General features: G+C 45.5%; 1 protein-coding gene across 1 annotated transcript in view; it reads left to right on the forward strand.

The window, feature by feature from the left end:
• The first annotated feature begins 3,054 nt into the window (after window positions 1-3,054).
• Window positions 3,055-25,418, forward strand: part of LOC126481624 (uncharacterized) — a 35,187-nt gene continuing 12,823 nt past the window's right edge. Inside the window, exons 1-2 of the mRNA XM_050105513.1 lie at window positions 3,055-3,167; window positions 19,111-19,316. Coding sequence (XP_049961470.1) covers window positions 3,161-3,167; window positions 19,111-19,316 — 213 coding nt within the window. The 5' untranslated portion in view covers window positions 3,055-3,160. The remainder of the gene's footprint in view (window positions 3,168-19,110; window positions 19,317-25,418) is intronic.

Consider the following 25,418-nt stretch of genomic DNA (forward strand, 5'->3'; position numbering starts at 1 on the left):
TACCTTCAAATAACTGATGATTCCCGAGTTAAAGTCAGTATAAAATGCAGGCTCGCAATACCAAGAAAAGCGTTTCATAAGAAGGTGTAAGATTAATTTAAGTGTTATGAAGTTGTAAAGTTGTTGCTTGATTTTGTTCTGCAAGCGGTGCTGCTATTCAAGACCATAAAAGTGGGTTAAAAGCTGTGAGCTGTCTGGGGAAGTTAACCTTGCATTACTGCGCAACTGTTTCACCAGGTATCCAGTCTAGCTTACCAAATTCCCAACCAGACTAACATTAATTATAATCTTATAATAGTCATACGACAACTGGTGATATATATATATATATATATATATATATATATATATATATATATATATATAAAAGAGAATTTAAATAAAAAGAAATAAATCAGTTTATATTTGGAAATTTATTTTAACATTGATCATTGAAATTTCAGCATATTAAACTTGATTCATAACTAAACTGGTGCCTTATTTAGGATTGTGAAAATGTGAGATTGTAATCTTACGGAACACATCAAATATGGAGCCAAGATTGGGAGACTGCATACAACACTGCATTCATAAAATAACACACGAAGAACGTTGAAACATATGCAAGAGGAAATTAACCACAACCAACCGATTCAATTTTCACCCAAAGAAGTTACGTTCGTAGCACAATCCTGTCCGTCATGTAATTACCACACACTGGTATACTGAATTCATACTAACTCTCTGTGAAATCTTCCCGAAAAGAATAGCTGAGGCCTACTTTGATGATTACACCACATGCTTCACGTGGTCAACTTTTTTTACACAAAGAGTGTAACTCCACAATAATTTTGATAATTAAAGTACATTAGATCGAAAAGCAATTTGCAAAAGAAAAACCTCGAACTGGTTACTATCGTTACTGATGGGTCAAACAATTGTATAAGCACGTGGTACTGGTCTCACAAAGTACACCCCACGTGTGTTGAACATAAAGAAAAGTTGCTATATTGAAAAATATTGTCAAGACGAGACGTTATAGTCTCACGCACATTCGCATTTAAGATTGATGATCTTAGTAGAGTTACTGATCAACACATGGTTCCACTTTACTCACAAAGTAGTGACAAAGCAACTACTGGAATATTCTGAACTGTACACTCGAATCACACTGCGTTGCAATTTAAGATAACATTAGATATTTTATAGCTAAACCTGAAATAAAGGTGATTAAATTTTCAGTTAGGCTGAACTTAAGAAATCCATTGTCCTACGGACTTACCAGACACGCGCTTAGCCGGAGATCTTACCCCTTCACACGCTCGCCTCCGACAGACTGCCATGGTCCTTTCCTGAGGGTGGCTTACAAATACAAACGGAAGTGGCCAGAGGGGCAGCTACCTATACCAACATGACAAGGGACGGACAGGACCATGCTAAGGATAGAAACCTCTTTGCTTTCAGAAAGCATAGCTACCTGTACCAACGTTGGTCCTCCTGTTCTCTACCAGACAGGCTTGTCTGCTACCATCCAGCATGCAACTAGAAATACATTTGCTCATTCATCCTCTCACACAGAAGGGAAGGGGGATGACAGTATCTTATCATATACAGTATATAACAGAAAGCGGATGTAGGTTCCGTATGCGACTGTGTGACATGAATTACATATAAACTGTGTTTTAAAGTGTAGTAGTGTGACAGATCGTTCTTGTTTATGTGCAAAAGTAACACGTCCCACTACTCAGTCTCCTCCCAGATAGTCAGAAACGCCACAGTAAATTTAGAAGAGGAATTTATGCCGTAAATGACAACAGATTTCAGAAATTAACATGAAAGGAATCCAACAGAGACCTTTCAAAGTGTTTTCTAAAGGTATTTATCTGTAATGTAGGCTTGTAAAAAAACGAAAACTGTGGTCGATGAGCTGTTCAAACAAGAAGACTACAGAAGCTTTCGAGATGTGGCATAACAGGGGGGCGCCGAGGAACAGATGAGAAGGAGAGAAATTTGTAGCTCAACCTGACTGAAAGAAGGGATCGGCTAAGAGGATATTCTGAGGCATGACCGGATAGTTAGTTTGGTAATGGAGAGAGTGTAAGTGTGTTGTGTGTGTGTGTGTGTGTGTGTGTGTGTGTGTGTGTGTGTATGTGTGGAGACTTGGCTGGCGGCAAAATTGTAGAAGGATACCTAGGCATGAGCAGACCAGGTAGGATCGAGTGAACGTAGCTTGCAATAGTTACGCAGTTTGCATGGCTTACGTGGCTTGCACAGGAGGGAGTAGTACCAAACCAGTTTTCCAACTGAAGAGCGCAACAACAATAGTTTTACAATGACGTTTCTGTCATCCCGCGCCTCGTCTTCAGTAAACTCTTAGGGATTTTGGATAAATAACTCGATCATCATTACCATACTTTTCTGTTTAGTACTCCTCTTATAGTATTATGTATCAATACGAAAGCTATCAATTTTAAAATAAGTGCATACGAAATTGACATTAATTGACTAACGTGCTTAGTTCTTTTGGCGCACCATTGTGAACTAAGCAAGCATTCCTTTATTTGATGGTGTAATTTTGCATCTCTTCTCGTAGACGTTCATGCTGAAAATTCGTAAAACATATGAAGAGGGAGGAGGAAGTCATTTACCTGGGACACAAAATGATGGAACAATATGCTATGAAGTGGCCGAGACGCTGTCACGTCAGACGAAGTGACTTCTTACGGAGCCGCACCGGGACTTGCGGCAGCTAGGGCAGGTGTAGCGCCGAGGGCAAGCGATCGGTATCGATCGGTCGATAGCGCCTGCCTGCCGGGCCAGCGCATCGGGCGCCCGCTTCTAGGAAGCGGCCTAGCCAGTCTTCTGGCTCGCGGTTGCTGCGTCGTTTCGCCAGTGCGTGACGTCACAGCGCCCCCCCCCCCCCCCCTTCCATCGCGACCCGCCAGCTGGCCGCAGCTGTTGCTCGGCTCGCACGCAACTTCCACCGCGACTCCCCGCCGCCCCGCCGGCCTTGCACCTGACAGCCGCTCTCTATAAGAGGGCGACCTCGCACGTGGCGGCAGCCAAACACGCAGCGGCCGCTCCGCGCTGCGGCCGGCGCAACACGCACCACAGCACAACACGACACAGCGCACCACCCGGCAGGTTCGAGGTCATCAGGCGGGTCCGGGCCGGCCGCGCCATGGTTGGTGAGTACTCGGCCGGCAGCTCAGAGCCGTTATACTGTACGCGTGCGTATACGTGCTGTTCATGTCCGTGCGCTACTCGCTAAACCTTAATTCTGGAGACACGGCGCGCTCGAAGAATACATCCGCTCGAAGGCTGCAATGCATCACCGGGCGATTACTTGTCTCTCAGTTCAGTTACTCAACACTGGAGCTGAACAGCGCATTCACAGCTCTCGGTGAGAACACGTTAGGTCGATACGCGGGGCTGCAGAAATTTCGAGATCGCAGCTTTTTCTGCGAGTACAGCAGCTTAAATAACAGCCCAAAACTGACGGTGGAGCGCCGTTGTATCCGAGCGGTTCTAGGCGCTTCGGAACAGCGCTACTGCTACGGTCGCAGGTTCGAATCCTGACTCGGGCATGGGTGTGTTAAAAAAAAAAAAGGTTCAAATGGCTCTGAGCACTATGGGACTACGGTCATCAGTCCCCTAGAACTTAGAACTACTTAAACCTAACTAACCTAAGGACATCACACAACACCCAGTCATCACGAGGCAGAGAAAATCCCTGACCCGGAATTGAACTCGGGCGGGGAAGCGAGAACATGGATGTGTGTGATGTCCTTAGGTTAGTTAGGTTTAAGTAGTTCTAAGTCTACGGGACTGATGACCTCAGGTGTTAAGTCCCATAGTGCTCACAGCCATTTGAACCATTTGACGGGCCGGCCGGTGTGGCCGTGCGGTTCTAGGCGCTTGAGTCTGGAACCGCGTGGCCGCTACGGTCTCAGGTTCGAATCCTGCCTCGGGCATGAGTGTGTGTGATGTCCTTAGGTTAGTTAGGTTTGAGTAGTTCTAAGTTCTAGGGCACTGATGACCTCAGATGTTAAGTCCCATAGTGCTCAGAGCCATTTGAACCATTTGACGGTGGACCATAGCAACCGGTGTTGAAGAACCGAAGTTTGGCGACTGGTTACGTTGCCTTTGTTTACGTTCGAAGCAAATGACGGAAGCAGTGAATGAGGCATGTTTCCGTGTACTGCTGTGTAGCACGTCAGGTTGTGCCAACCTTGTCTTTTTCCTCTGGCAGAGGTTGTCTAAGTGTTTTGGAAACAGATCTCGTCATCGGTAATCAGACGGTGTGGCCTTCAGAAGTCTTCGTCTGATCTGTGAGAGACATTTAGCGTTCAACAGTGAGGCGCGATTTTGTTTTTCGAGCTCGCTGAGGAAGTGCAGACCTCGAGGACTTTCCGTTTCAGGTCGCCGTCGATAATGCCTTAAACGCGGACCGTAAACGCCGACAACGTCAGCGTCTTACGTATCTGTCAGCAGTTGTCGTTACATGACACTTTGCTCAGCCTTCAGCCCAGCGATAAAACAATAATTCTGCGATAAGCCGCAGCGGTGAGGCATACGGACACTGTTTGCAAGTCTCTTGTCTCTTCCTCCCTCTTCCAGACATCACACTCCGCGCTTTAGGCCCCACAGTGGTCATCGCAACAAACATATCATATGGGCCTTCCTTCTGGGTCACGTTGCTATGTAACATTTCGTATCTTGTTGCCATGGAGTGGCCACTGTTCACGTTAAAAGTTGCGTGCCTCGAACCTGGTGCAAAACTTCCGGCTTACTTGTTCTCTTTTTTTTCGCTGTTCGTTAACTCGCCTACCCCACAAGAGGTTGAATGGACACTGCACCACGCCGCCCCGCTGCAGAAAAAAAGTGCACGCGAGCCTAACGACCACCACGAGACCTCTAAGGCAGTGAAGGCGACCCACCTGACTTACCACGTGCTGCCGCCCCGTCCAGAATGGCACCACTGCTCGAGAGTCCTCATTGCTTCTTTGTTTGTCAGCCACAGTCGATTAAAGATCTGAGATTGCTCGCTCTATTCGTTTTTACCATCAGTGACGATGTTTAATCAATCGATTGTGCCTTTCTATAAAATATTTTTGTCTTGCACTAAATTTCCTGTACAGCCAAGGCATAACGACAGTTGCTCTGATTCGAATTACTTTCTAACTCTCCAGTTGTACAGTTGTAGTCTGGTCACTTTAGCCTCATTAACACTCAGGAGGCACTAATATACGGTACCGTAATAAAAATAGTTTTGGTGTCACATTCGTATCTAGATACTGTGTGTGATACACTCGCCGTCTGGTCTCTGAGCTATACACCACGCCATCGCGCGTTTTTAAATTGGTCATGAACTTCTTCGGTCTCTGTTGTTGTCTACAACGTCCTCACCATCTAATCACAGTGAAGTTGTTGAGTGTTTTGACCTTTCCGTCTATCCTTTTTTTTTAAATTTCTCCTCTCGTTATTTTCCTTGCGCCTATTTGAAACGAATAATTTTGTCTTAGACGCTCATTACGAACACTGATTGGGCATTTCCCGTGCGACAAGTATTTATGTGAACATCTCAGATCACAATGAGTGACATACCTGTACGGAAAACTAACATTTTGTTTTAACGAGCTTTCGCGGACGACTGTTAAGCCCCACGTCACCTTTATGAGGACTGTTTCATTACGGCTCCTACTTTCTGAGCACTCCTTTCACTAACCATTCAAACACTGAAGAATTGTAAAACCCCTTTCAGGCATCTGATACTCGGCATATCGAAGCAGCAAACAATTACTGAATCTCTTATAATTCTACGTTATTACCTTATTTTGTACTTCATTCTTTTTTACCCACTCCATAATTCTTCGTGTACGTCTGAAAAGAGCTGTTAAATGTACTGGACTTCAATTCTTGAAATACATCGGAAGTTGCCCAAAAACATTTTCTTATCGTAAGCAGCCTTCTGTAACGCCTTTCGGTCGTTGCGTTTCCATAACTGACAACTTCATTCGAGTTCTTAATTTACAGAAAAAGTTTCTTTAGTCTCCTATACAACGCATGTTGCCAGTCATTTTTTTCTTCTTGTTTCGGCGGCCAATGTGACCGAGCGGTCCTAGGCGCTTCAGTGTGGAACCGCGAGACCGCTACGGTCGCAGGTTCGAATCCTGCCTCGGGCATGGGTGTGTGTGATGTCCTTAGGTTAGTTAGGTTTAAGTAGTTCGAAGTTCTAGGGGATTGATGACCTCAGATGTTAAGTCCCATAGTGCTCAGAGCCAGTTTTGAACCTCTTGTTTCCATCGACACACGTGAAGTCAATGGAGTAGGATCTCGAATAGGTTTTATCTGGAAACCGAACCCGTACTAAAATACAAGTATTGTTTAATAGATGTAATGCGGAAGTATTTTGTTACTGTTATAATTATAAACAGATGACTATCGTACTAACTACCTCCCTTTTCCGTACTCTACGCTACGCATGATTAAAATAAAGAAAAGGACTGACAGACGAGGTTTGGAAAAAGGGACTGAGAATAGAGAAATTAAAATATTTTGGTGAATGAAGTTCATGAAAGAGTATAGGAAGACCCAATAACGTGGAATTAGCGAAAAGGGTAACAAGAAATAGGTACCGGACGGAACTGAGAATAACTGAATGGAAATTTGGAATAAAAAGACAACTTGGCGAAAAGCAGTTATCTAAATGTTTTGATCTGAAGCTGGTGTGAAATCAATCGTTTAAAGCGCGATGTTCACTGTATCCCCCGCTAAAACGAAGTCACCACAGTCCCAGAGATTAGTTGCACATATTGCGTAATATAAAGGAAATCTGATAGTGAAGCCACAGTTGCGCAAAAGTGTCAGATGAGGTTATAGAAAGATAAGAGAGACCATAAATCAACTGGCAGCGGGTTTGACACGTAGCACCCACCAATTTTAGCTTGTTACGAGACAATATCGATTTCAATTAAGTTTGTATGATGACCTTTTTGAGTAGGAGACAATTGTTAATGACTGACTGACATATTGATAGTGCCAGTCATTAAATAATCTTGTGTTGCTTAACAGGCTAGGTAAAAAATAAAAGACGGAATAGGCCCGTTTGTTTTATCCGCAATGGTCACCTCAAAATAAATATCAAATATTCTGCTCCCTCTTTTCTAGGCAACATACACAGTAAGGCTTGTTTCACCAGAATACGAAAACAAGTTTCTGAATTGACAACAAACTTCAAAGCACTCTTAACAACTTCGTTCTAAATCAGGAGTACACTAATTGTTCTTAAGTCATTCCACATCACATTATTTAGAATTAATGGAATGACGATTCCAAACGAGATTAACAATACTATTGTTGTATTTGGGTACCATAATTCGTCCCCCAACTTAACTAAAGAAGTTGCAATCGAAAATAACTTTCGTATTATGCGTTACGTTGAAATAACATAAAACGGGATCTCAATCAAGAAACATTAATCTTTACGCATAAGAACCAGGAGTCGCAGGATATTCATAAAATGTCATACTGAATCGAAAAATACATGTTTCGTGTAAAATTTAATCGGTACAATACCCTCCAGTGAACGACTTTTAACGTAATATTAGGTGCTTAAAACAGTATCATTGTCGCTTGACATAAAATTAGTATATGACTTTTTATACGTGAATAATTATTCTGAATGAACAGCCTTTGATGTTTAAGGGGATGTCTCTACATAATTTTGCCAGCTGACACTAATGTTGGATGATGACTTGTAACAACGAACATTCTTTTGACTCCAAATACGAAAATCAGCTGATTAAATGCAGTGCTGCAAGTGTCGAACAGTGTTTCAAGATGATGTGAATCGGTATTTCGTAATATTTCCATAATTCGCAACATTTAGTTCCTCGAGCGTTAACATTATTTCAAACCTCTTCATTTCCAAATTCGTATCTCGCAATACCTCAAGGAATCACACGGTAGTTTGTAACATTTCTCTATTGGCGACTGAGGAATAGCTATAAAAGCTGAAAAATGCTGTGGTTTTATTGACTATATAAGTAGATGGCAAAATAACGATTGTTACTACTAGACATGGATAACCGGTTTGTTCCTTTGATGACGAGCAAAAACAGACTGGAAAGCAAATGACTTTTGATCTCAGAGAAGCTGAACCTGCGTTGAGATCCTACACTATTTGGAAGGACTTTACTAACGTTTACAAGCAAGCGTAGGAAACAGGCAGCAGATGATGGCAGGGGCTGGCTGCGAATTTCGTAACTCATTTCATTCGACACGGAAATAAGTTTTAACAAGGAACCTACGATAGTTATTTATCGGCCACCACAGGAAATGGTGGACGCCACAGAATCTTAGCAGGAACCAGAACTGCGAAGCAGTCGAACAGGAGCCGGCGGTTCGGTTCCGCGCGCATTTGCCGCGAACGAAGGGAACGTCCGTGCAGACGCGCAGCAGCAGCAGCCGTGTGAGCGGGCGGCCTTGCAGCGCGTGACGTCACGGCGCGCAGTTCCCGCCTGCGCGCGCCCGGCTTCCGCCCCGTCGCGGCTGCTCGAGGAAGCGCTGCGCTCGCCGACGATTGCACAACGCGTCCGCCACTGCTTTTCTCCTCTCTACGGGAGCGTGCTAAAAACTAATGCCTCAGAATTCCTTACTTTGTTCTCAATATCGGTTGCGGTATTACGTGTCACACAGAGTACTGGTCGACTGGTAGTGCTTCGCTGACACAAGTTGCAACCCTCTGCCGCTATGGGGCTCCGAATTGTTGACTGTGCCACGGCGGTGAGCAAAGTAACGAAGTTGGTGTACTGCGAGAACCCCAGAAAACTGAAAGCACGAATTCGAAAAGTTGTTCTGCTCACTGAGCACCGTCTCCTCCAGCATTACAATGCCACACGACTTGGCCCCATCCGATTTTCATCTGTTCCCAAAACTTACGAACGCCTTCCAGTGGTTGACTTGGCTAGAAATGACGCGTTGCAAGTAGACTTATGGTGTGGCTCCGTCAACAAAGTCAAATATTCTACAGTGACGGTAACAACAAACCACTCTGTCGCTGACAGACATTTGTTTCTCCCAGGGTTTTAGTCATGAGAACAACCGAGTGAAAACAATCGATTCTGTTACTCGTTGGAAAACAATCGACTCATTCGATTGTAGCTTTATGTATCGGCATTCTTTTGAGTCAAACCAGTCTGTGAGAGCAAAAGAATGAAAATAATTGAGTGAGTCAGTTGCAGTATTACATATCGGTGGTATATTTATTCATCCATTTCTTTGCCTTGAAACCAGTCTCCGGGAGCAGCCGAATGAAACCAGTTGACAGACTGTCCAGTCCCGAGTTTTTCATTGTTTCCTTTTCAAGTGAAAGCAGTCCTTAGCGTTTCTGTCAGTTGAAGCTTGTATTCACTCATTCATTCAATCAATAATGATAATGTCGTGTGACGAGGGCCTCCCGTCGGGTAGACCGCTCGCCTGGTGCAACTGTTTCGATTTGACGCCACTTCGGCGACTTGCGCGTCGATGGGGATGAAATGATGATGATTATCACAACACAACACCCAGTCCCTGAGCGGAGAAAATCTCCCACCCAGTCGGGAATCGAACCCGGACCCTTAGAATTAACAGTCTGTCGCGCTGACTACTCAGCTACCGGGGGCGGACGTTCGTTTACTACAAAACACTTTTTAGTGGTTTTGCTGACCGAGTCATCCACTTATTCTTCTGAGTGAAATCAGTCTGTAGTACTTTTACTAGGCGAAGCAAAACAGCGGTACCTGTCCAAAAAATTCCGGAATTTTGTCCACAAAATTTTTCTACGCTTGTGTTTTACTTATGGCGCATGGTCAACTTCGAAACACTCTCCTCCACAATTGATACACCGCTCGCAATGCCGTTTAGACTTTCGGAAGCAGTCTTGGTACGCCTCTTGCTGAATCTCGTCTAACGTTGCAAATCTTCTGCATGGGCCACGAAGGGAGAGTACGGAGGAGGAGGCAGCACTGTGATTTCGTTTCTTGTACAATAGTCAGCCACCAACAGGGACATATGTGCGTGTGCGTTATCGTGATGGAAGAGCCATGAATTGTCTCGGCAAATTTCAGACCGTTTCCTTCCCACATTTTCTCGCAGGCGTTCCAACATTCGTCCCTGTGGCACGAATGCTGGGTGAGCTAATCATTCAAAGTGACAGAAAACTGTCAGCTTGGCTTTGACATTTGGCCTCATCTGACGAGCTTCTTTTCGTTTTGGAGAACCCTACCCGACCCATTGTGGAGACTGAAACATGGTCTCAACATCATAACACAAGACTCACACCTCATCATAAGTAACGATTTTCATCACTAGAGAAACAGATATGTAAACACGAAGAATGAAAATGAAGAATGTTAATGAAGTTGGTTTTCTTAAAAAGTTTTAAGAGCTTTGATATAAAATATCCAGAGACATTAATTTTCAGCACGCCCCGTACATCTGGACCTACGAGCATCAAGATCCACACGTGCTACTTTGCAGACGACTGTGAAGCACACGGCGCTGCAGACATGCACTGAGGTGACAAAAGTCGTGGCACATCTAAGGATGGCGCCAGTATAGCAAGATGTAAAATGGTTCAAATGGCTCTGAGCACTATGGGACTTAAGAGCTGAGGTCATCAGTCCCCGAGAACTTAAAACTACTTAAACGTAACTAATCTAAGGATATCACACACATCCATGCCCAAGGGAGGAGTCGAACCTGCGACCGTAGCAGTCGCGCTGTTCCAGACTGAAGCGCCTAGAACCGCTCGGCCACACTGGCCAGCAGATACAAAAGGGTTGTCATTTGTGTTCAGGTAATACATCTGAAAAGGTATCCGACGCCATTACGGATGCGCGACGTGAATTAATAGATTTTGAATGTGAAATGGTAGTTGCAGTTAGATCCTTGGGTCATTCCGTTTCGGAAATCTTTAGGGAATTCAGTATTCCGAGTGTGCCGAGAATACCAAATTTCAGGCATTAACTCTCATGTATGGAAGTGAAACATGCACGATAAATAGTTTGGACGAGAAGAGAATAGAAGCTTTCGAAATGTGGTGCTACAGAAGAATGCTGAAGATTAGATGGGTAGATCACATAACTAATGAGGAGGTATTGAATAGAATTGGGGAGAAGAGGAGTTTGTGGCACAACTTGACTAGAAGAAGGGATCAGGCATCAAGGGATCACCAATTTAGTATTGGAGGGGAGCGTGGAGGGTAAAAATCGTAGAGGGAGAACAAGAGATGAATACGCGAAGCAGATTCAGAAGGATGTAGGTTGCAGATGTTACTCAGAGATGAAGAAGCTTACACAGGATGGAGTAGCATGGAGATCTGCATCAAACCAGTCTCAGGACTGAAGACCACAACAACGACAACAACCTCTCACCACCGGCAACTCAGTGGCCGACCGGCTTCACTTAGTGACCGAGAACTGAGGCGTTTGCGTAGAGTTATCAGTGCTAACAGCAAGCAACACTGTGTAAAATAACCACAGAAGTTAATGTGGGACGTATGACGACATATTCATTAGGACAGTGCAGCGAAATTTGGCATTAATGGGCCATGGCAGCAGACGACCGAGGCGAATGCCTTTGCCGAGAGCACGGCATCCTCTGCAGCGCGTCTCCTGGGCTCGTGACCGTATTGGTTGTACCCTACACGACTGTCAAACCGTGGCCTGGTCACATGAGTCCCCATTTCAGTTGGTAAGGGTTCGAGAGTGACACAGAGCCCACGAAGGCATAGAGCCAGGTATCAACAAGGCACGGGGCAAGCTGATGGTGGCTCCATAACGGTGTGGCCTGTGTTTGCATTCAACAGACGGGGTCCTCTGGTCCACTGGTAATCAGTATGTCTGGCTACCTGGAGACTGTTTGCAGCCATTCATGGACTTCTTGTCCCCAAACAGTGATGGAATCCTTATGGAAGACACAGTTGTTCGCGATTGGCTCGAAGAACATTCTTGACAGTTCGAGCGAATGATGTGGCTACCCGAACGCCTGACATGAATTCCAGTGAGCATTTATGGGACATAATCGACTGGTCAGTTCGTGCACATAATCCCGCACCGCACCTTCGGGCAGCTATAGAGGCAGCATGGCTCAATATTTCTGCAGTGGACTTCCAGCGACTTTAGTCCGTGCCACGTCGGACTGCTGCACTACACTGGCAAAAACGGAGTCTGGAGCGATATTAGGAGGCCCCTCATGACTTTTACCGCCTCGGTGTATTACTTACTGGATGTTCCCGCCCTACTCGCGAATGGAGCGCTGCAAAAGTAGCTGCGCCGGCCAGAGTGGCCGAGCGGTTCTAGGCGCTACAGTCTGGAACCGCGCGACTGCTACGGTCGCAGGTTCGAATCCTGCCTCGGGCATGGGTGTGTGTGATGACCTTAGGTTAGTTAGGTTTAAGTAGTTCTAAGTTGTAGGGGACTGATGACCTCAGATGTTGAGTCTCATAGTGCTCAGAGCCATTTGAACCATTTGAAAAGTAGCTGCTGGAGGACCTGTGTGCGGTGCTGTGCAGTGCTCAGTATGGTCTCGTCTGCGGGAGATTCGTAAAGCAGGTTTTAGGGAGTTTCTTTCATATCCTTCGATTTGCTGTTTGTTTGAATTTATTCGAATTGTCTGATTCCAATTGTGACTCAGGGCGTAAGGTAACTACTTGTCTGACAAACAGACCACTCGACAATCGGGCTTTTGTAATTTATTATATTTATGGTACGCGATGTTCACTATTCAAATATCAGCCTCCGAAAACAACTTTGATTCGCTTAAGCTAGACCAATTTTCCAACGGGCCACGCGGCTAAGTTATACTAGCGTAACATGTAGATACTATGGGTTCGACTTCCAACAAATGCAAATTTTAGATGGAGCTGCATGGTAGAATGCTCCCCTAGTATGTGGTCTGTATGGATCCGATTCGTAGCTGACGCAAATTTTTAAACAAAGTTGAATGTTCTATTTTTCCGAGAAGCGTAAAACACGTAAAGAAATAAAACGTTTACTTGCAATAAGTTTTTTAAATTCAAACAATCTTTTTTAAAATCTTTAATAAAGCATCACTAATTAAGGGCGTATATTTGCAATGAAAACTGGAATTTTGTGTGTGATACGTAATTAGATGTAAGAAGACGTGCGTTTTTCATTACAAAATAACAGATATGTGTTAATTAGCACATATTTGATGATTTTATATCTGAATGACGTAGGTATTTGAAGTGAACGAAAAAACTGAAAAGAAAGACTGGAATGAGACTCGATCAAGCGAGTAACGGTGTCTTGCGCTGCCGGTTTTTCTAATTTTTTATGGAAATGTTGCAGAACTTACATCTTTGTTTAAAAAATTGTAGCGACCAGGAATCAAGCTCAGTCCATCAAAGTGTCAGATGAGCGTTCCACGACTGAGGCACATGGCCTGAGGAAAGTTATTCCTTGTTTCAGTGATTTAAAGGTAATTAGTTACCGCAGGTGTTAGGCGATTATTTTACTACACAGCAATGTGCACCGCTGAACAATCGCTCCAGCTATAGCGAACTACAGCTGCTCGAAAAACTTTAAAGTCACTTTTCTCGTTAATTTTTAAGAGTTTCATCGAAATACTTTGATTTCTGAACTTCGCTTATCATAAACATAAATAATTACAAGTATCCAGCGGTCGTGTTGCCTCTTGTGTCAGTGCACAAATTTACTTCTCTGAACATTTCAAGCAAGCTGCCGTTCTGCATACGACGTTGTAGACTTATCAGGATAAGTCTGCATATTTCTTCAGACAGTACTTCATTACTGTTAAATGCGTCATCAGTCTGAAGTTGCCGTTAATATTCTCTGTCTGGTGATAAATATACAACGTTAACCTAAAGGGCCCCAAACCGTACACCTAGGGGATGCATGATATATCCTTCCTGTCAAGAAATCCTGAGTGTACTCACAGATTTTGTTTTATGCACATAGGGTGGTACTTTTGTTGCCTTGGTGTAGCATTGAGTCAGATGCTAAATACGAGCGGCTTTCAGTAAGTAATGCAACACATATTTTTCGCGGCCAGTTTCATTTGAAAAAATGAGGAGTTTGTTGTGCGACATCGTGGAATATTCCCGCTTCAGACCCTATAGTTTCATGAAGTTCCGGTGGTGGCGGCACTGTACCTAGTCTTCAAAATGGCGTCTGCAACGGAGCTGCGTTCCAAGCTGAGGGATGTCACTGAGTTTCTTTTGCCGAAAAACCAGAGTGTCACAGATATACGTAGGTTCCTGCAGAGTGTCTACGGAGACCTGGCAGTGAACAGAAGCATGAGGAGTCGTTGGCCGAGGCTTCTGTCATTTCCGCAAAAGGGTCGCGCAGACCTGCCGCACCTCCCGCGCGGCGCCTGGCCGTGCTTCTGCAATGTCGGAACGTGCAGACACTCTCATTCGAAGTGATCGATAGGTCACAATCAAACATCCGCTGCACAACTCGACGTCTCTATTGGTAGTGGTGCCGTCCACAAGCTAGAGCACTAAAATGTGTGTGCCCACTAGATTCTTCGACGCCTAGCAGACCATAAAGAACGACGAAGGAACGTCTGTGCGGCATTTATTACGTGTTATGAGGCTGATCGTGGCAATTTTTTGTCGAACAGGCGATGAAACGTGGGTTCATCGTTTCGAACCGGAAACAAAACGGCGATCCGCGGAGTCTCGCCACGCTACCTCTCCTCCGAGGTAAGAGTTCAGAGCTTCTGGGGCCCTGAGGGCGTCATTCTGTTTGATGTCCTTCCTGATGGCGCACCCATCAACTCTGGAGCATACTGTGGTACCCTCAGGAAACTGAAGAAACCACTTCAGCGTGTTCTTCGCCACGAAAATAGGAACGAACTTCTCCATGACAACTGGAGGCCTCGCGCATCGGGACATCTGCCTGCAACCCACAGGACGCAGTACGTGGACGATGGGTGGTGGGTGGTTATTTATGCAAGCAGGCGTTGGCTCCGATGTCGACCAGTAGAGTGGAATTATGCGGACATGCAGATGTCACTAAGGTGCCCTAAGGCCGTCGCACTGAACAGAGATCGCGTTGGAAAGTAGGATCTTCTAGCCAGAAGCGCGGGAAATAATATAGCGTATTGAAATCCTGAATCAAACCAACCTGCTTTCAGAAAATAAATGCGTTGCAGTATTTATAGAACGCACCTCGTAAATCCGCCGTTACCTAAATCGCATAAGGCAAACGAGTATGACAGTTCCGATTTCTCTCTGAGCCTTCCATAATCGGAGCCTGTTCTCCGTTTCTGTCGATAGACGGAGATTAAAGGTTTCTCTTCTCTCCTTTCTGAACTGCTTAACCTGTCACTAAAGTTCCTGCTGGACCTGCATTTCCGCATAATCAACTCGGTCCTGCATCGTCCAGTTATATCCCGCACGTTTACCTATGTGACGAAGCGTTTGCGCCCCACAGTTCACTTGATACCGGTGGTAGCCTAGCTCTCGATGGCATTAAGATAATTTTCAACTATCGGGAATTTTCCGCGGTGCTGAGAATTGGGTTTCTAGCTGTGGGGCGTCATGCGCGCATTCAGACGCCTGGTGGCGCTGGTTTTCCTGCTTCTCGCAATGAGACGGCGGTCGTAATCAGTCGCCCAAGACTAACGTTTTCAAACACAAAAAAAAGGTTCAAATGGCTCTGAGCACTATGGGACTTAACTGCTGAGGTCATCAGTCCCCTAGAACTTAGAACTACTTAAAGCTAACTAACATAAGAACATCACACGCCCGAGGCAGGATTCGAACCTGCGACCTTAGCGGTTGCGCGGTTCCAGACTGTAGCGCCCAGAACCGCTCGGCTACACCGGACGACTTTCAAATACAGACCTTTTATTTTAAAAGCGGCGTAAGTCCATTCTTTTAAAGCAACGAGGGATCACATAAAATAATTATGCACTAAATTAATCATAAATTAGGTGATAACTCATTCGTTCAGCAAGCTCTCTCGTCGAAGGGTCACACAAAATTGTTTTCAAAGTTGTTCGTAGCGCCTTGCTGATTGATAATAACTCGTACGTTAATGTATTGTTGACAGCACAATTAGTAGAGTAGAGCGTGGTAGGCGCCAGCGTGAACGTATTAAAACTTGTTCCTACAAGGAGGATGTGAAGCCCTTTCAGTCTAAAAGACCATTTTATTAAACGCTTTGACAAGATGCTTGTAATTAACGTGCAACAAATTACGTGGTAGTTGGTTTATTTCGTACTAAGGGAAATACATTTTATTTGACGTTAGCTTTTTTTTTTACTAGCACGAGCTTCGTTATGAAATTGTTGTAAAAGAGGAAATTAATCGTTTACGTAAAACGGATGACGCGTTCTTGACAATCCAGTGACTTTTTACGTTGCTTGTTTCGGTAGTACCTACCCGCTGCGCCACGCCGGTGTTTCCTAGGTGATCAAAAGGGCAGTATACATTTGAAATCTGAATAAATCACGGAATAATGTGGGTAGAGAGGTACAAATTGACCACATACTTGGAATGACATGCAGTTTTATTAGAACCAAAAAAATACAAACGTTCAAAAAATGTCCGACAAATGGCGCTTCATCTGATCAGAATAGCAATAATTAGCATAACAAAGTAAGACAAAGCAAAGATGATGTTCTTTACAGGAAATGCTCAATATGTCCACCATCATTCCTCAACAACAGCTGTAGTCGAGGAATAATGTTGTGAAAAGCACTGTAAAGCATGTCCGGAGTTTTGGTGAGGCATTGGCGTCGGATGTTGTCTTTCAGGATCCCCAGAGATGTCGGTCGATCACGATAAACTTGCGACTTCAGGTAACCCCAAAGCCAATAATCGCACGGACTGAGGTCTGGGGACCTGGGAGGCCAAGCATTACAAAAGTGGCGGCTGAGCACACGATCGTCACCAAAGGACGCGCGCAAGAGATCTTTCACGCGTCTAGCAATATGAGGTGGAGCGCCATCCTGCATAAACATCGTACGTTCCAGCACGTGTTTATCAGCCAGGCTGGGAATGTTGCGATTCTGTAACATATCGGCGTACCTCTGACCCGTCACGGTAGCACTTACAAAACCAGAATCACGCATTTCCTCGAAGAAAAAAGGCCCGATAACGGTAGATGTGGTAAATCCGACCCATACCGTGACTTTCTCGTCGTGCAATGGAGTTTCCACTACCGTTCTAGGATTTTCGGTAGCGCAAATTCTACATTTGTGGGCGTAGACAGACCCTCGGAGCGTGAAATGAGCTTCGTCGGTCCACAAAACGTTGCTCAACCAATCATCATCTTCCGCCATCTTTTGAAACGCCCACACTGCAAATGCCTTCCGCTTCAGTAAATCGCCAGGTAACAGTTCACGATACCGATGGTTTTTGTACGGATAGCATCGGAGGGTACGCCTCAGTGCCAACTAAACAGTAGTGTATGGAATGCCGGTGCGACGTGCGACTGCACGAGCGCTGACTTCCCCGTGCATAGTCGAAACCGCTACAGTGTCCATTTCTTCCTGAACTGTCTCTGCAGCGTTACGCCTTGTGCTCGGTCGGCCACTACGGGGTCTATCGTCTAAACAACCTGTGGCTTCGAACTTCGAAATCATTCTCGCCACAGCTGCATTTGTCGACGGACGTTTACCCGTTCGAATCCCCTTCCTATGGCGATAGGATCGTAACGCTGAAGTAGCACATTCCCCATTCTGATAATACAGCTTCACTAAAAGCGCCTTTTCAGGTAACGTCAACATGCTGCGACTGCTGGCGCATCTGATTCTCTCTCTCATTACAGCTGCTTTTATACACGATTGTCATGCGCAGTCACTGACGTTTTGCTGTCCAGCGCCACCTGTCGTATATTTTGTGAATTTTTTTTTTTTTTTTTTTTTTTTGTTCCAGTAAGACCCCATGTCATTTCAAGCATGTGTGTCAATTTTTACCTCTCTATCTACATTATTCGGGTGGTTTATTAAGTTTTCAAATTTATACTGACTTTTTGGTCACCCAGTACTTTCAATGTTTACATTGGTCTGGTTCGTCCATTACCTTTCTCCGAATGCCGCGTCGATGTCGGTGATGTACAAGCAAGCTCGTGTGCCCTCAGCTGACAACAGAAATGCGTCTGCTACCAGTCCTGCAAATATCGTTCTTTTAGAAATTCAAAAATAAAGAAGTGTGTGGTGTGCGTACTGTAAGACCTTCGGTACACACACCATCAGATTATTTGACTTGTCGCTCTAACGAAGTAGGCGAGTGTCAGCAATATGTCTCGTGGTCTTATCGTGGCGTGTTTATCTTCTGCCGTTAGGTCAGACGATAGAAATGCCACTTGCACGCTTAGAGTAGCAGATTGACGGTGACCAACTTTAAACAGAACTTGATTAATTTTCTCACACATTTATTAAAATAGCAACAAGCATAAATCTTACGTAACTTTATTCTGAATGCTATTTACAATTGACAGTCTGAAGTTGCTTTGGTCTTGGTACGTTAATCTTATTCTCACATTTCTCTGATACTTGACAAAGTGTCTATACATTTCTCTTCATGGCTATGTACAGGAATATGATAATCTTATTGGGCGCAGACTGAAACTTGACTATAGACTGGTACAGACAAATGTAGACTGGTACAGACAGGTGCAGATAAATGCAGACTGGTACAGACTGGTGGACACAAATGCAGACTGACTCATTGGAGGTCTGTACACTCGTTATAATACCTCTCGCGTTCAGGTATCACTGCACGAGTGTGATCCGTGAGGAGAGAAGGTTCTATGTTACGAGAAATCTCATTGGCTGCGTTACATATTAATACAGCAGAATTTGGTCCGTCTCTAAGGCAGCGCCATCTCGTAGTGCAGAGCCGGACGAGCGCTGCGCCTGCGCTGTTGTGCTTAGCGTGGTGCGCTCTAGTGGGAAAGTTGCGTACGTGCTGACTATGCTGAACTATGTACACAACAAAGTGATACAACGGCATTTCATTATACTTTTATGCAAAGCACACCGAGATGTACCGCCTGTATAATTTTGACAGCTTATACCATTTACACCGAGATGAATGTGCGTGACCTGTGGCAGCACTGACGCAGGACCTGTGTGCTCGTGTCGCAGAGGGCAAGCACTACTTCTGGGTGGAGCGGACGCTGGGCTACGCCGACGAGGGCGCCGTCGCGGCCGGCGTCGACGTGGACGGCTGGGAGCTGTACGTGTGCCGCAGCCGGCACGAGGGCGATCTGGTGCCGGGCCGGCTGGCGCCCCGCGACGGCTGCGCCTACGTGCCCTGGGGCGGCGGCGAGCACGTCAAGCTGGAGTACGAGGTGAGCCCTGGGCCACCCGCCTGCCTTCACTTCTCTACTTCTCTTCACCTGCAGATGCCATCTCCCTGCATACCATCTGTACATAGCAGAGACACCCGGGAGATTAGATTCGCCTCTAATCGTCCCGTCACCGTGCGCAACCTCCCAGTCGACATGATAAGAGTTCCTGCTCGTGGTCACACTGGCACGGACCCTTAAAGTAGGCAACCAGACTTGCATCAGCAGTACCTGGGGCGGCTAGCCTGTCATAAAGCGCACAAAGTGTCTCCTGGGATGGTTTTTTCGCTCACAGTGTTGGTGAGGACCAACGCGAATCTTACGTCGAAACCAAAAGGTTGAGACTAGATGGCGAACTTACGGACTGATCTTAGCCAGACTGGATGCCGAGGGCGCTCCCACAGCGGCTGTAATGGCTAGTTCCCATCACAAACAAAGAGAGCCAGGCAAAATTAATTTGATAATTGTTACCACAGATGTGAGCTGCCTACAAAATTTCGAACTCTTTCTCAATAATCTGAGACTGGACAGATCTGTAATTAATAAGGCATAAAATAAACAATAATTTTCACATGTCTGATACTGCTCCTACGATTTCATCTGCTTTCTTGTAAGAGGTATTCGCCGTTACCTTCTGAACCTTTGGAAGGTAGGAGACGAGGTACCGGAGGAATTAAACGTGTGAGGACGGGGCGTGAGTCATGCTCGGGTAGCTCACTCAGTAGAGCACCTGCCTGCAAAAGGCAAAGCTCCCGAGTTCGGGTCTCGGTCCGGCACACAGTTTTCATCTGCCAGGAAATTTCAATGGTTTCCAGTCCGTATCGTCGAAATTATGTTGCGGGACCAATATTGTTATGCACGCTCTATTGCTATGTTCTTGATATCTAGAAGTTCAACGAAAATGGTACAATATTATGGCAACCCATGCGTAACTACATGTATTCTTGTAATCCCAGAGTCTGGAGATGAGTGCAGAAACACAAGCAAGCAGACAGCTCTGGAACAGAAACAGTAACGTGTTTGTACCGAGGGGGGACGGGGTGGAGGTGAGAGGAATGAGCCAGTCTTTGCACAACAGTTCTGAGAATGACTTCAATCCACTGATGGCTTTCTGATGGAAAAGGGATGATTTTGTATGCTGGAGGATATGAATTGTATGTTTACTGCATCGGCACGATACACAGTGATATATTGCAGGGTTGGAGATCGGTTTCTCACTCTAATATTCAACCTCCTGTAATCAGTGGCAGAGCCGTGTTATTGAGTAACAGTCTTTCTGTATTTCACAATATGCATGGCACTTTGCAAAGTTTAGTTGTTGATACAATATGGCGGTCAGTGTAAAATAGTTTTTTGCCACAGAAAGTCACGTCTGTAGAAAGAAAGAAAAGGCAGACAGTGCTTCCCTAGGACTGAGGAGAATCGTGACATACAGCCAGTGTGCGTGTAGGCATACCATAATTTTTTTGGATGCTGTACAGATATAAAAGCTAACTGCACTGTATGTGTAAAATGTGTATATATTGCATTGTAAAGTTACTGTGGCTTATGTTGTGTAAAATGTGTATGTATTCCATTGTAAAGCTACTGTGGTTTATGTTGTGGCATCACTAGAAAAGATGACTGTGTGTCCTATCGTGAGGAATGTATACATTCAGCACATCGATAACCGCGAGGATATGAGAGAGATTTTTTACACGGAAAATTATGTGTGCTATATATACTGAGATTCGTTCCAGAAGCACAGCTGTCAAGAGGAGACATTACCTGTACATCGATCTGTGTCAGACTGTATCAGCAATCGTAATATTTAATTGTAGTTATACTGGTAAACATCTTCCTGCCTTCCAATATGCTTGTTAGTCTTGTATGTATTTGATGATCCGTAGACAACTTTGCGAGTTTAACTGCCAATGCAATTTAGCGATCTGTGCAAAATAATTTTACTGCTGAAAGTCTCATCTGCAGATGAAAGAAAAGGTCAATGGTGCTTCGATACAGGTGGCATCAGTAATTCGGTGGGTAAATTCGATAAGAGCCAATCATAATGCTCGATTCACTCTCAAGACATCCTATGTGCTGGGATAAAGGAGTCTCTAAGCAGGAAGGGTAGCATGTGATAGACAGGGTATCGCATTAGAACCGCTGGGAAGAGTGCATTAGATGTTATTCTGCGCTATTTTCGTGAAAAGGTTCTGTTAGGGCAAGAATTTCTGTGCACAAGCTGAGACATCATGAAAACTCCTACGAAAGCACAACTAAAGTACACTCCTGGAAATTGAAATAAGAACACCGTGAATTCATTGTCCCAGGAAGGGGAAACTTTATTGACGCATTCCTGGGGTCAGATACATCACATGATCACACTGACAGAACCACAGGCACATAGACACAGGCAACAGAGCATGCACAATGTCGGCACTAGTACAGTGTATATCCACCTTCCGCAGCAATGCAGGCTGCTATTCTCCCATGGAGACGATCGTAGAGATGCTGGATGTAGTGCTGTGGAACGGCTTGCCATGCCATTTCCACCTGGCGCCTCAGTTGGACCAGCGTTCGTGCTGGACGTGCAGACCGCGTGAGACGACGCTTCATCCAGTCCCAAACATGCTCAATGGGGGACAGATCCGGAGATCTTGCTGGCCAGGGTAGTTGACTTACACCTTCTAGAGCACGTTGGGTGGCACGGGATACATGCGGACGTGCATTGTCCTGTTGGAACAGGAAGTTCCCTTGCCGGTCTAGGAATGCTAGAATGATGGGTTCGATGACGGTTTGGATGTACCGTGCACTATTCAGTGTCCTCTCGACGATCACCAGTGGTGTACGGCCAGTGTAGGAGATCGCTCCCCACACCATGATGCCGGGTGTTGGCCCTGTGTGCCTCGGTCGTATGCAGTCCTGATTGTGGCGCTCACCTGCACGGCGCCAAACACGCATACGACCATCATTGGCACCAAGGCAGAAGCGACTCTCATCGCTGAAGACGACACGTCTCCATTCGTTCCTCCATTCACGCCTGTCGCGACACCACTGGAGGCGGGCTGCACGATGTTGGGGCGTGAGCGGAAGACGGCCTAACGGTGTGCTGGACCGTAGCCCAGCTTCATGGAGACGGTTGCGAATGGTCCTCGCCGATACCCCAGGAGCAACAGTGTCCCTAATTTGCTGGGAAGTGGCGGTGCGGTCCCCTACGGAACTGCGTAGGATCCTACAGTCTTGGCGTGCATCCGTGCGTCGCTGCGGTCCGGTCCCAGGTCGACGGGCACGTGCACCTTCCGCCGACCACTGGCGACAACATCGATGTACTGTGGAGACCTCACGCCCCACGTGTTGAGCAATTCGGCGGTACGTCCACCCGGCCTCCCGCATGCCCACTATACGCCCTCGCTCAAAGTCCGTCAACTGCACATACGGTTCACGTCCACGCTGTCGCGGCATGCTACCAGTGTTAAAGACTGCGATGGAGCTCCGTATGCCACGGCAAACTGGCTGACACTGACGGCGGCGGCGCACAAATGCTGCGCAGCTAGCGCCATTCGACGGCCAACACCGCGGTTCCTGGTGTGTCCGCTGTGCCGTGCGTGTGATCATTGCTTGTACAGCCCTCTCGCAGTGTCCGGAGCGAGTATGGTGGGTCTGACACACCGGTGTCAATGTGTTCTTTTTTCCATTTCCAGGAGTGTATTTCTGGGACACTGTCCAATTTACTAAAGTTCGATTTAGTTATTATTTTAGATAGCCATGTTGCTTAAGTATAACACTGAGAACATTGCTAGAGGCACTTGCGATGGTGTGTAGCTATGTGCAGTGATGTGTCAGCCACACGTCACAGATGGTCTATTAGAGTCGCTAGGGAGAAAGCAGCTTGTGCTATTCTGGAACGGATTTCTGCAGCATCACTTGGCAATTAACTCTTCACCGGACAGGTAGGGGGAGTGTAGTGGAAAACACATGCACGTGTGGCCCACCATGGAGCTTCTGTGCTCTGTAAATAAGTCTTCGCTCATGTCTTGTTGCGTCATCAACGGCGCCTAGGTGATCACATATTACGAGAGGAATTTCTCAAGTACCAAGTATGAAAGGGATGTTGTGCAGCCTCATGTGTGCGGGTCACGAACAGGCATCTGTGCATCACTTCGCAGGGTGTATCGGTGAATCCTGACTTATGGGCGCGTGTGCAGGCCAATGAACAGGGGGGCGGCGGGCAGTGTCTTCTTACATTGTTTGTGTGCAGGTCTATAGGCTGTCCCATGCATTATTTGGACAGTTTACGAGTACTGAACGTGTCCACACATTACTGTGCTGCATTATTTAGGAGGAGTTTGCAGGTCTCTACTGAAATTATTTTGGTAAGATAGGAGTGCCTCAGCGATACAGATAGCCGTATCGTAGGTGCAACCATAATGGAGGGGATCTGTTGAGAGGCCAGACAAACGTGTGGTTCCTGAAGAGGGGCAGCAGCCTTTTCAGTAGCTGCAGGGGCAACAGTCTGGATGATTGACTGATCTGGCCTTGTAACACTAACCAAAACGGCCTTGCTGTGCTGGTACTGTGACCGGCTGAAAGCAAGGGGAAACTACATCCGTAATTTTTCCTGAGGGCATGCAGCTTTACTGTATGGTTAAATGATGATGGCGTCCTCGTGGGTAAAATATTCCGGAGGTAAAATAGTCCCCCATTCGGATCTCCGGGTGGGGACTACTCAGGAGGCCGTCATTATCAGGAGAAATAAAACTGGTGTTCTACGGATCGGAGCGTGGAATGTCAAATCCCTTAACTGAGCAGGTAGGTTAGAAAATTTAAAAAGGGAAATGGATAGGTTAAAGTTAGATATAGTGAGAATTTGTGAATTTCGGTGGCAGGAGGAACAAGACTTCTGGTCAGGTGACTACAGGGTTATAAATACAAAGTCAAATAGGGGCAATGCAGAAGTCGGTTTCATAATGAATAGAAAAATAGGAGTGCGGGTAAGCTACTACAAACAGCATAGTGAACGCATTATTGTGGCCAAGATAGACACGAAGCCCACACCTACAGTAGTACAAGTTTATATGCCAACTAGCTCTGCAGATGATGAAGAAATTGAAGAACTGTATGATGAAATAAAAGAAATTATTCAGATAGTGAAGGGAGACGAGAATTTAATAGTGATGGGTGACTGGAATTCAGTAGTGGGAAAAGGGAGAGAAGGAAACGTAGTAGGTGAATATGGATTGGGGCTAAGAAATGAAAGAGGAAGCCGCCTGATAGAATTTTGCACAGAGCACAACTTAATCATAGCTAACACTTGGTTCAAGAATCATGAAAGAAGGTTGTATACATGGAAGAAGCCTGGAGAACTGACAGGTTTCAGATGGATTATATAATGGTAAGACAGATTTAGGAACCAGGTTTTAAATAATAAGACATTTCCAGGGGCAGATGTGAACTCCGACCACAATCTATTGGTTATGAACTGTAGATTAAAACTGAAGAAACTGCAAAAAGATGGGAATTTAAGGAGATGGGACCTGGATAAACTGACAGAACCAGAGGTTGTAAAGAGTTTCAGGGAGAGCATAAGGGAACAATTGACAGGAATGAGGGAAAGAAATACAGCAGAAGAAGAATGGGTAGCTCTGAGGGATGAAGTGGTGAAGGCAGCAGAGGATCTAGTAGGTAAAAAGACGAGGGCTTGTAGAAATCCTTGGGTAACAGAAGAAATATTGAATTTAATCGATGAAAGGAGAAAATATAAAAATGCAGTAAATGAAGCAGGCAAGAAGGAATATAAACGTCTCAAAAATGAGATCGACAGGAAGTGCAAAATGGCTAAGCAGGGATGACTAGAGGACAAATGTAAGGATGTAGAAGTTTACCTCACTAGGGGTAAGATAGTTACTGCCTATAGGAAAATTAAAGAGAGCTTTGGAGAAAAGAGAACCACTTGTATGAATATCAAGAGCTGAGATGGAAACCCAGTTCTAGGCAAAGAAGGGAAAGCAAAAAGGTGGAAGCAGTATATAGAGGGTCTATACAAGGGCGATGTACTTGAAGACATTATTATGGAAATGGAAGAGGACGTAGAGCAAGATGAAATGGGAGATACGATACTGCGTG

This window comes from Schistocerca serialis, chromosome 5 (genome assembly GCF_023864345.2).
Source record: "Schistocerca serialis cubense isolate TAMUIC-IGC-003099 chromosome 5, iqSchSeri2.2, whole genome shotgun sequence".
In the NCBI taxonomy this organism is placed as follows: domain Eukaryota; kingdom Metazoa; phylum Arthropoda; class Insecta; order Orthoptera; family Acrididae; genus Schistocerca; species Schistocerca serialis.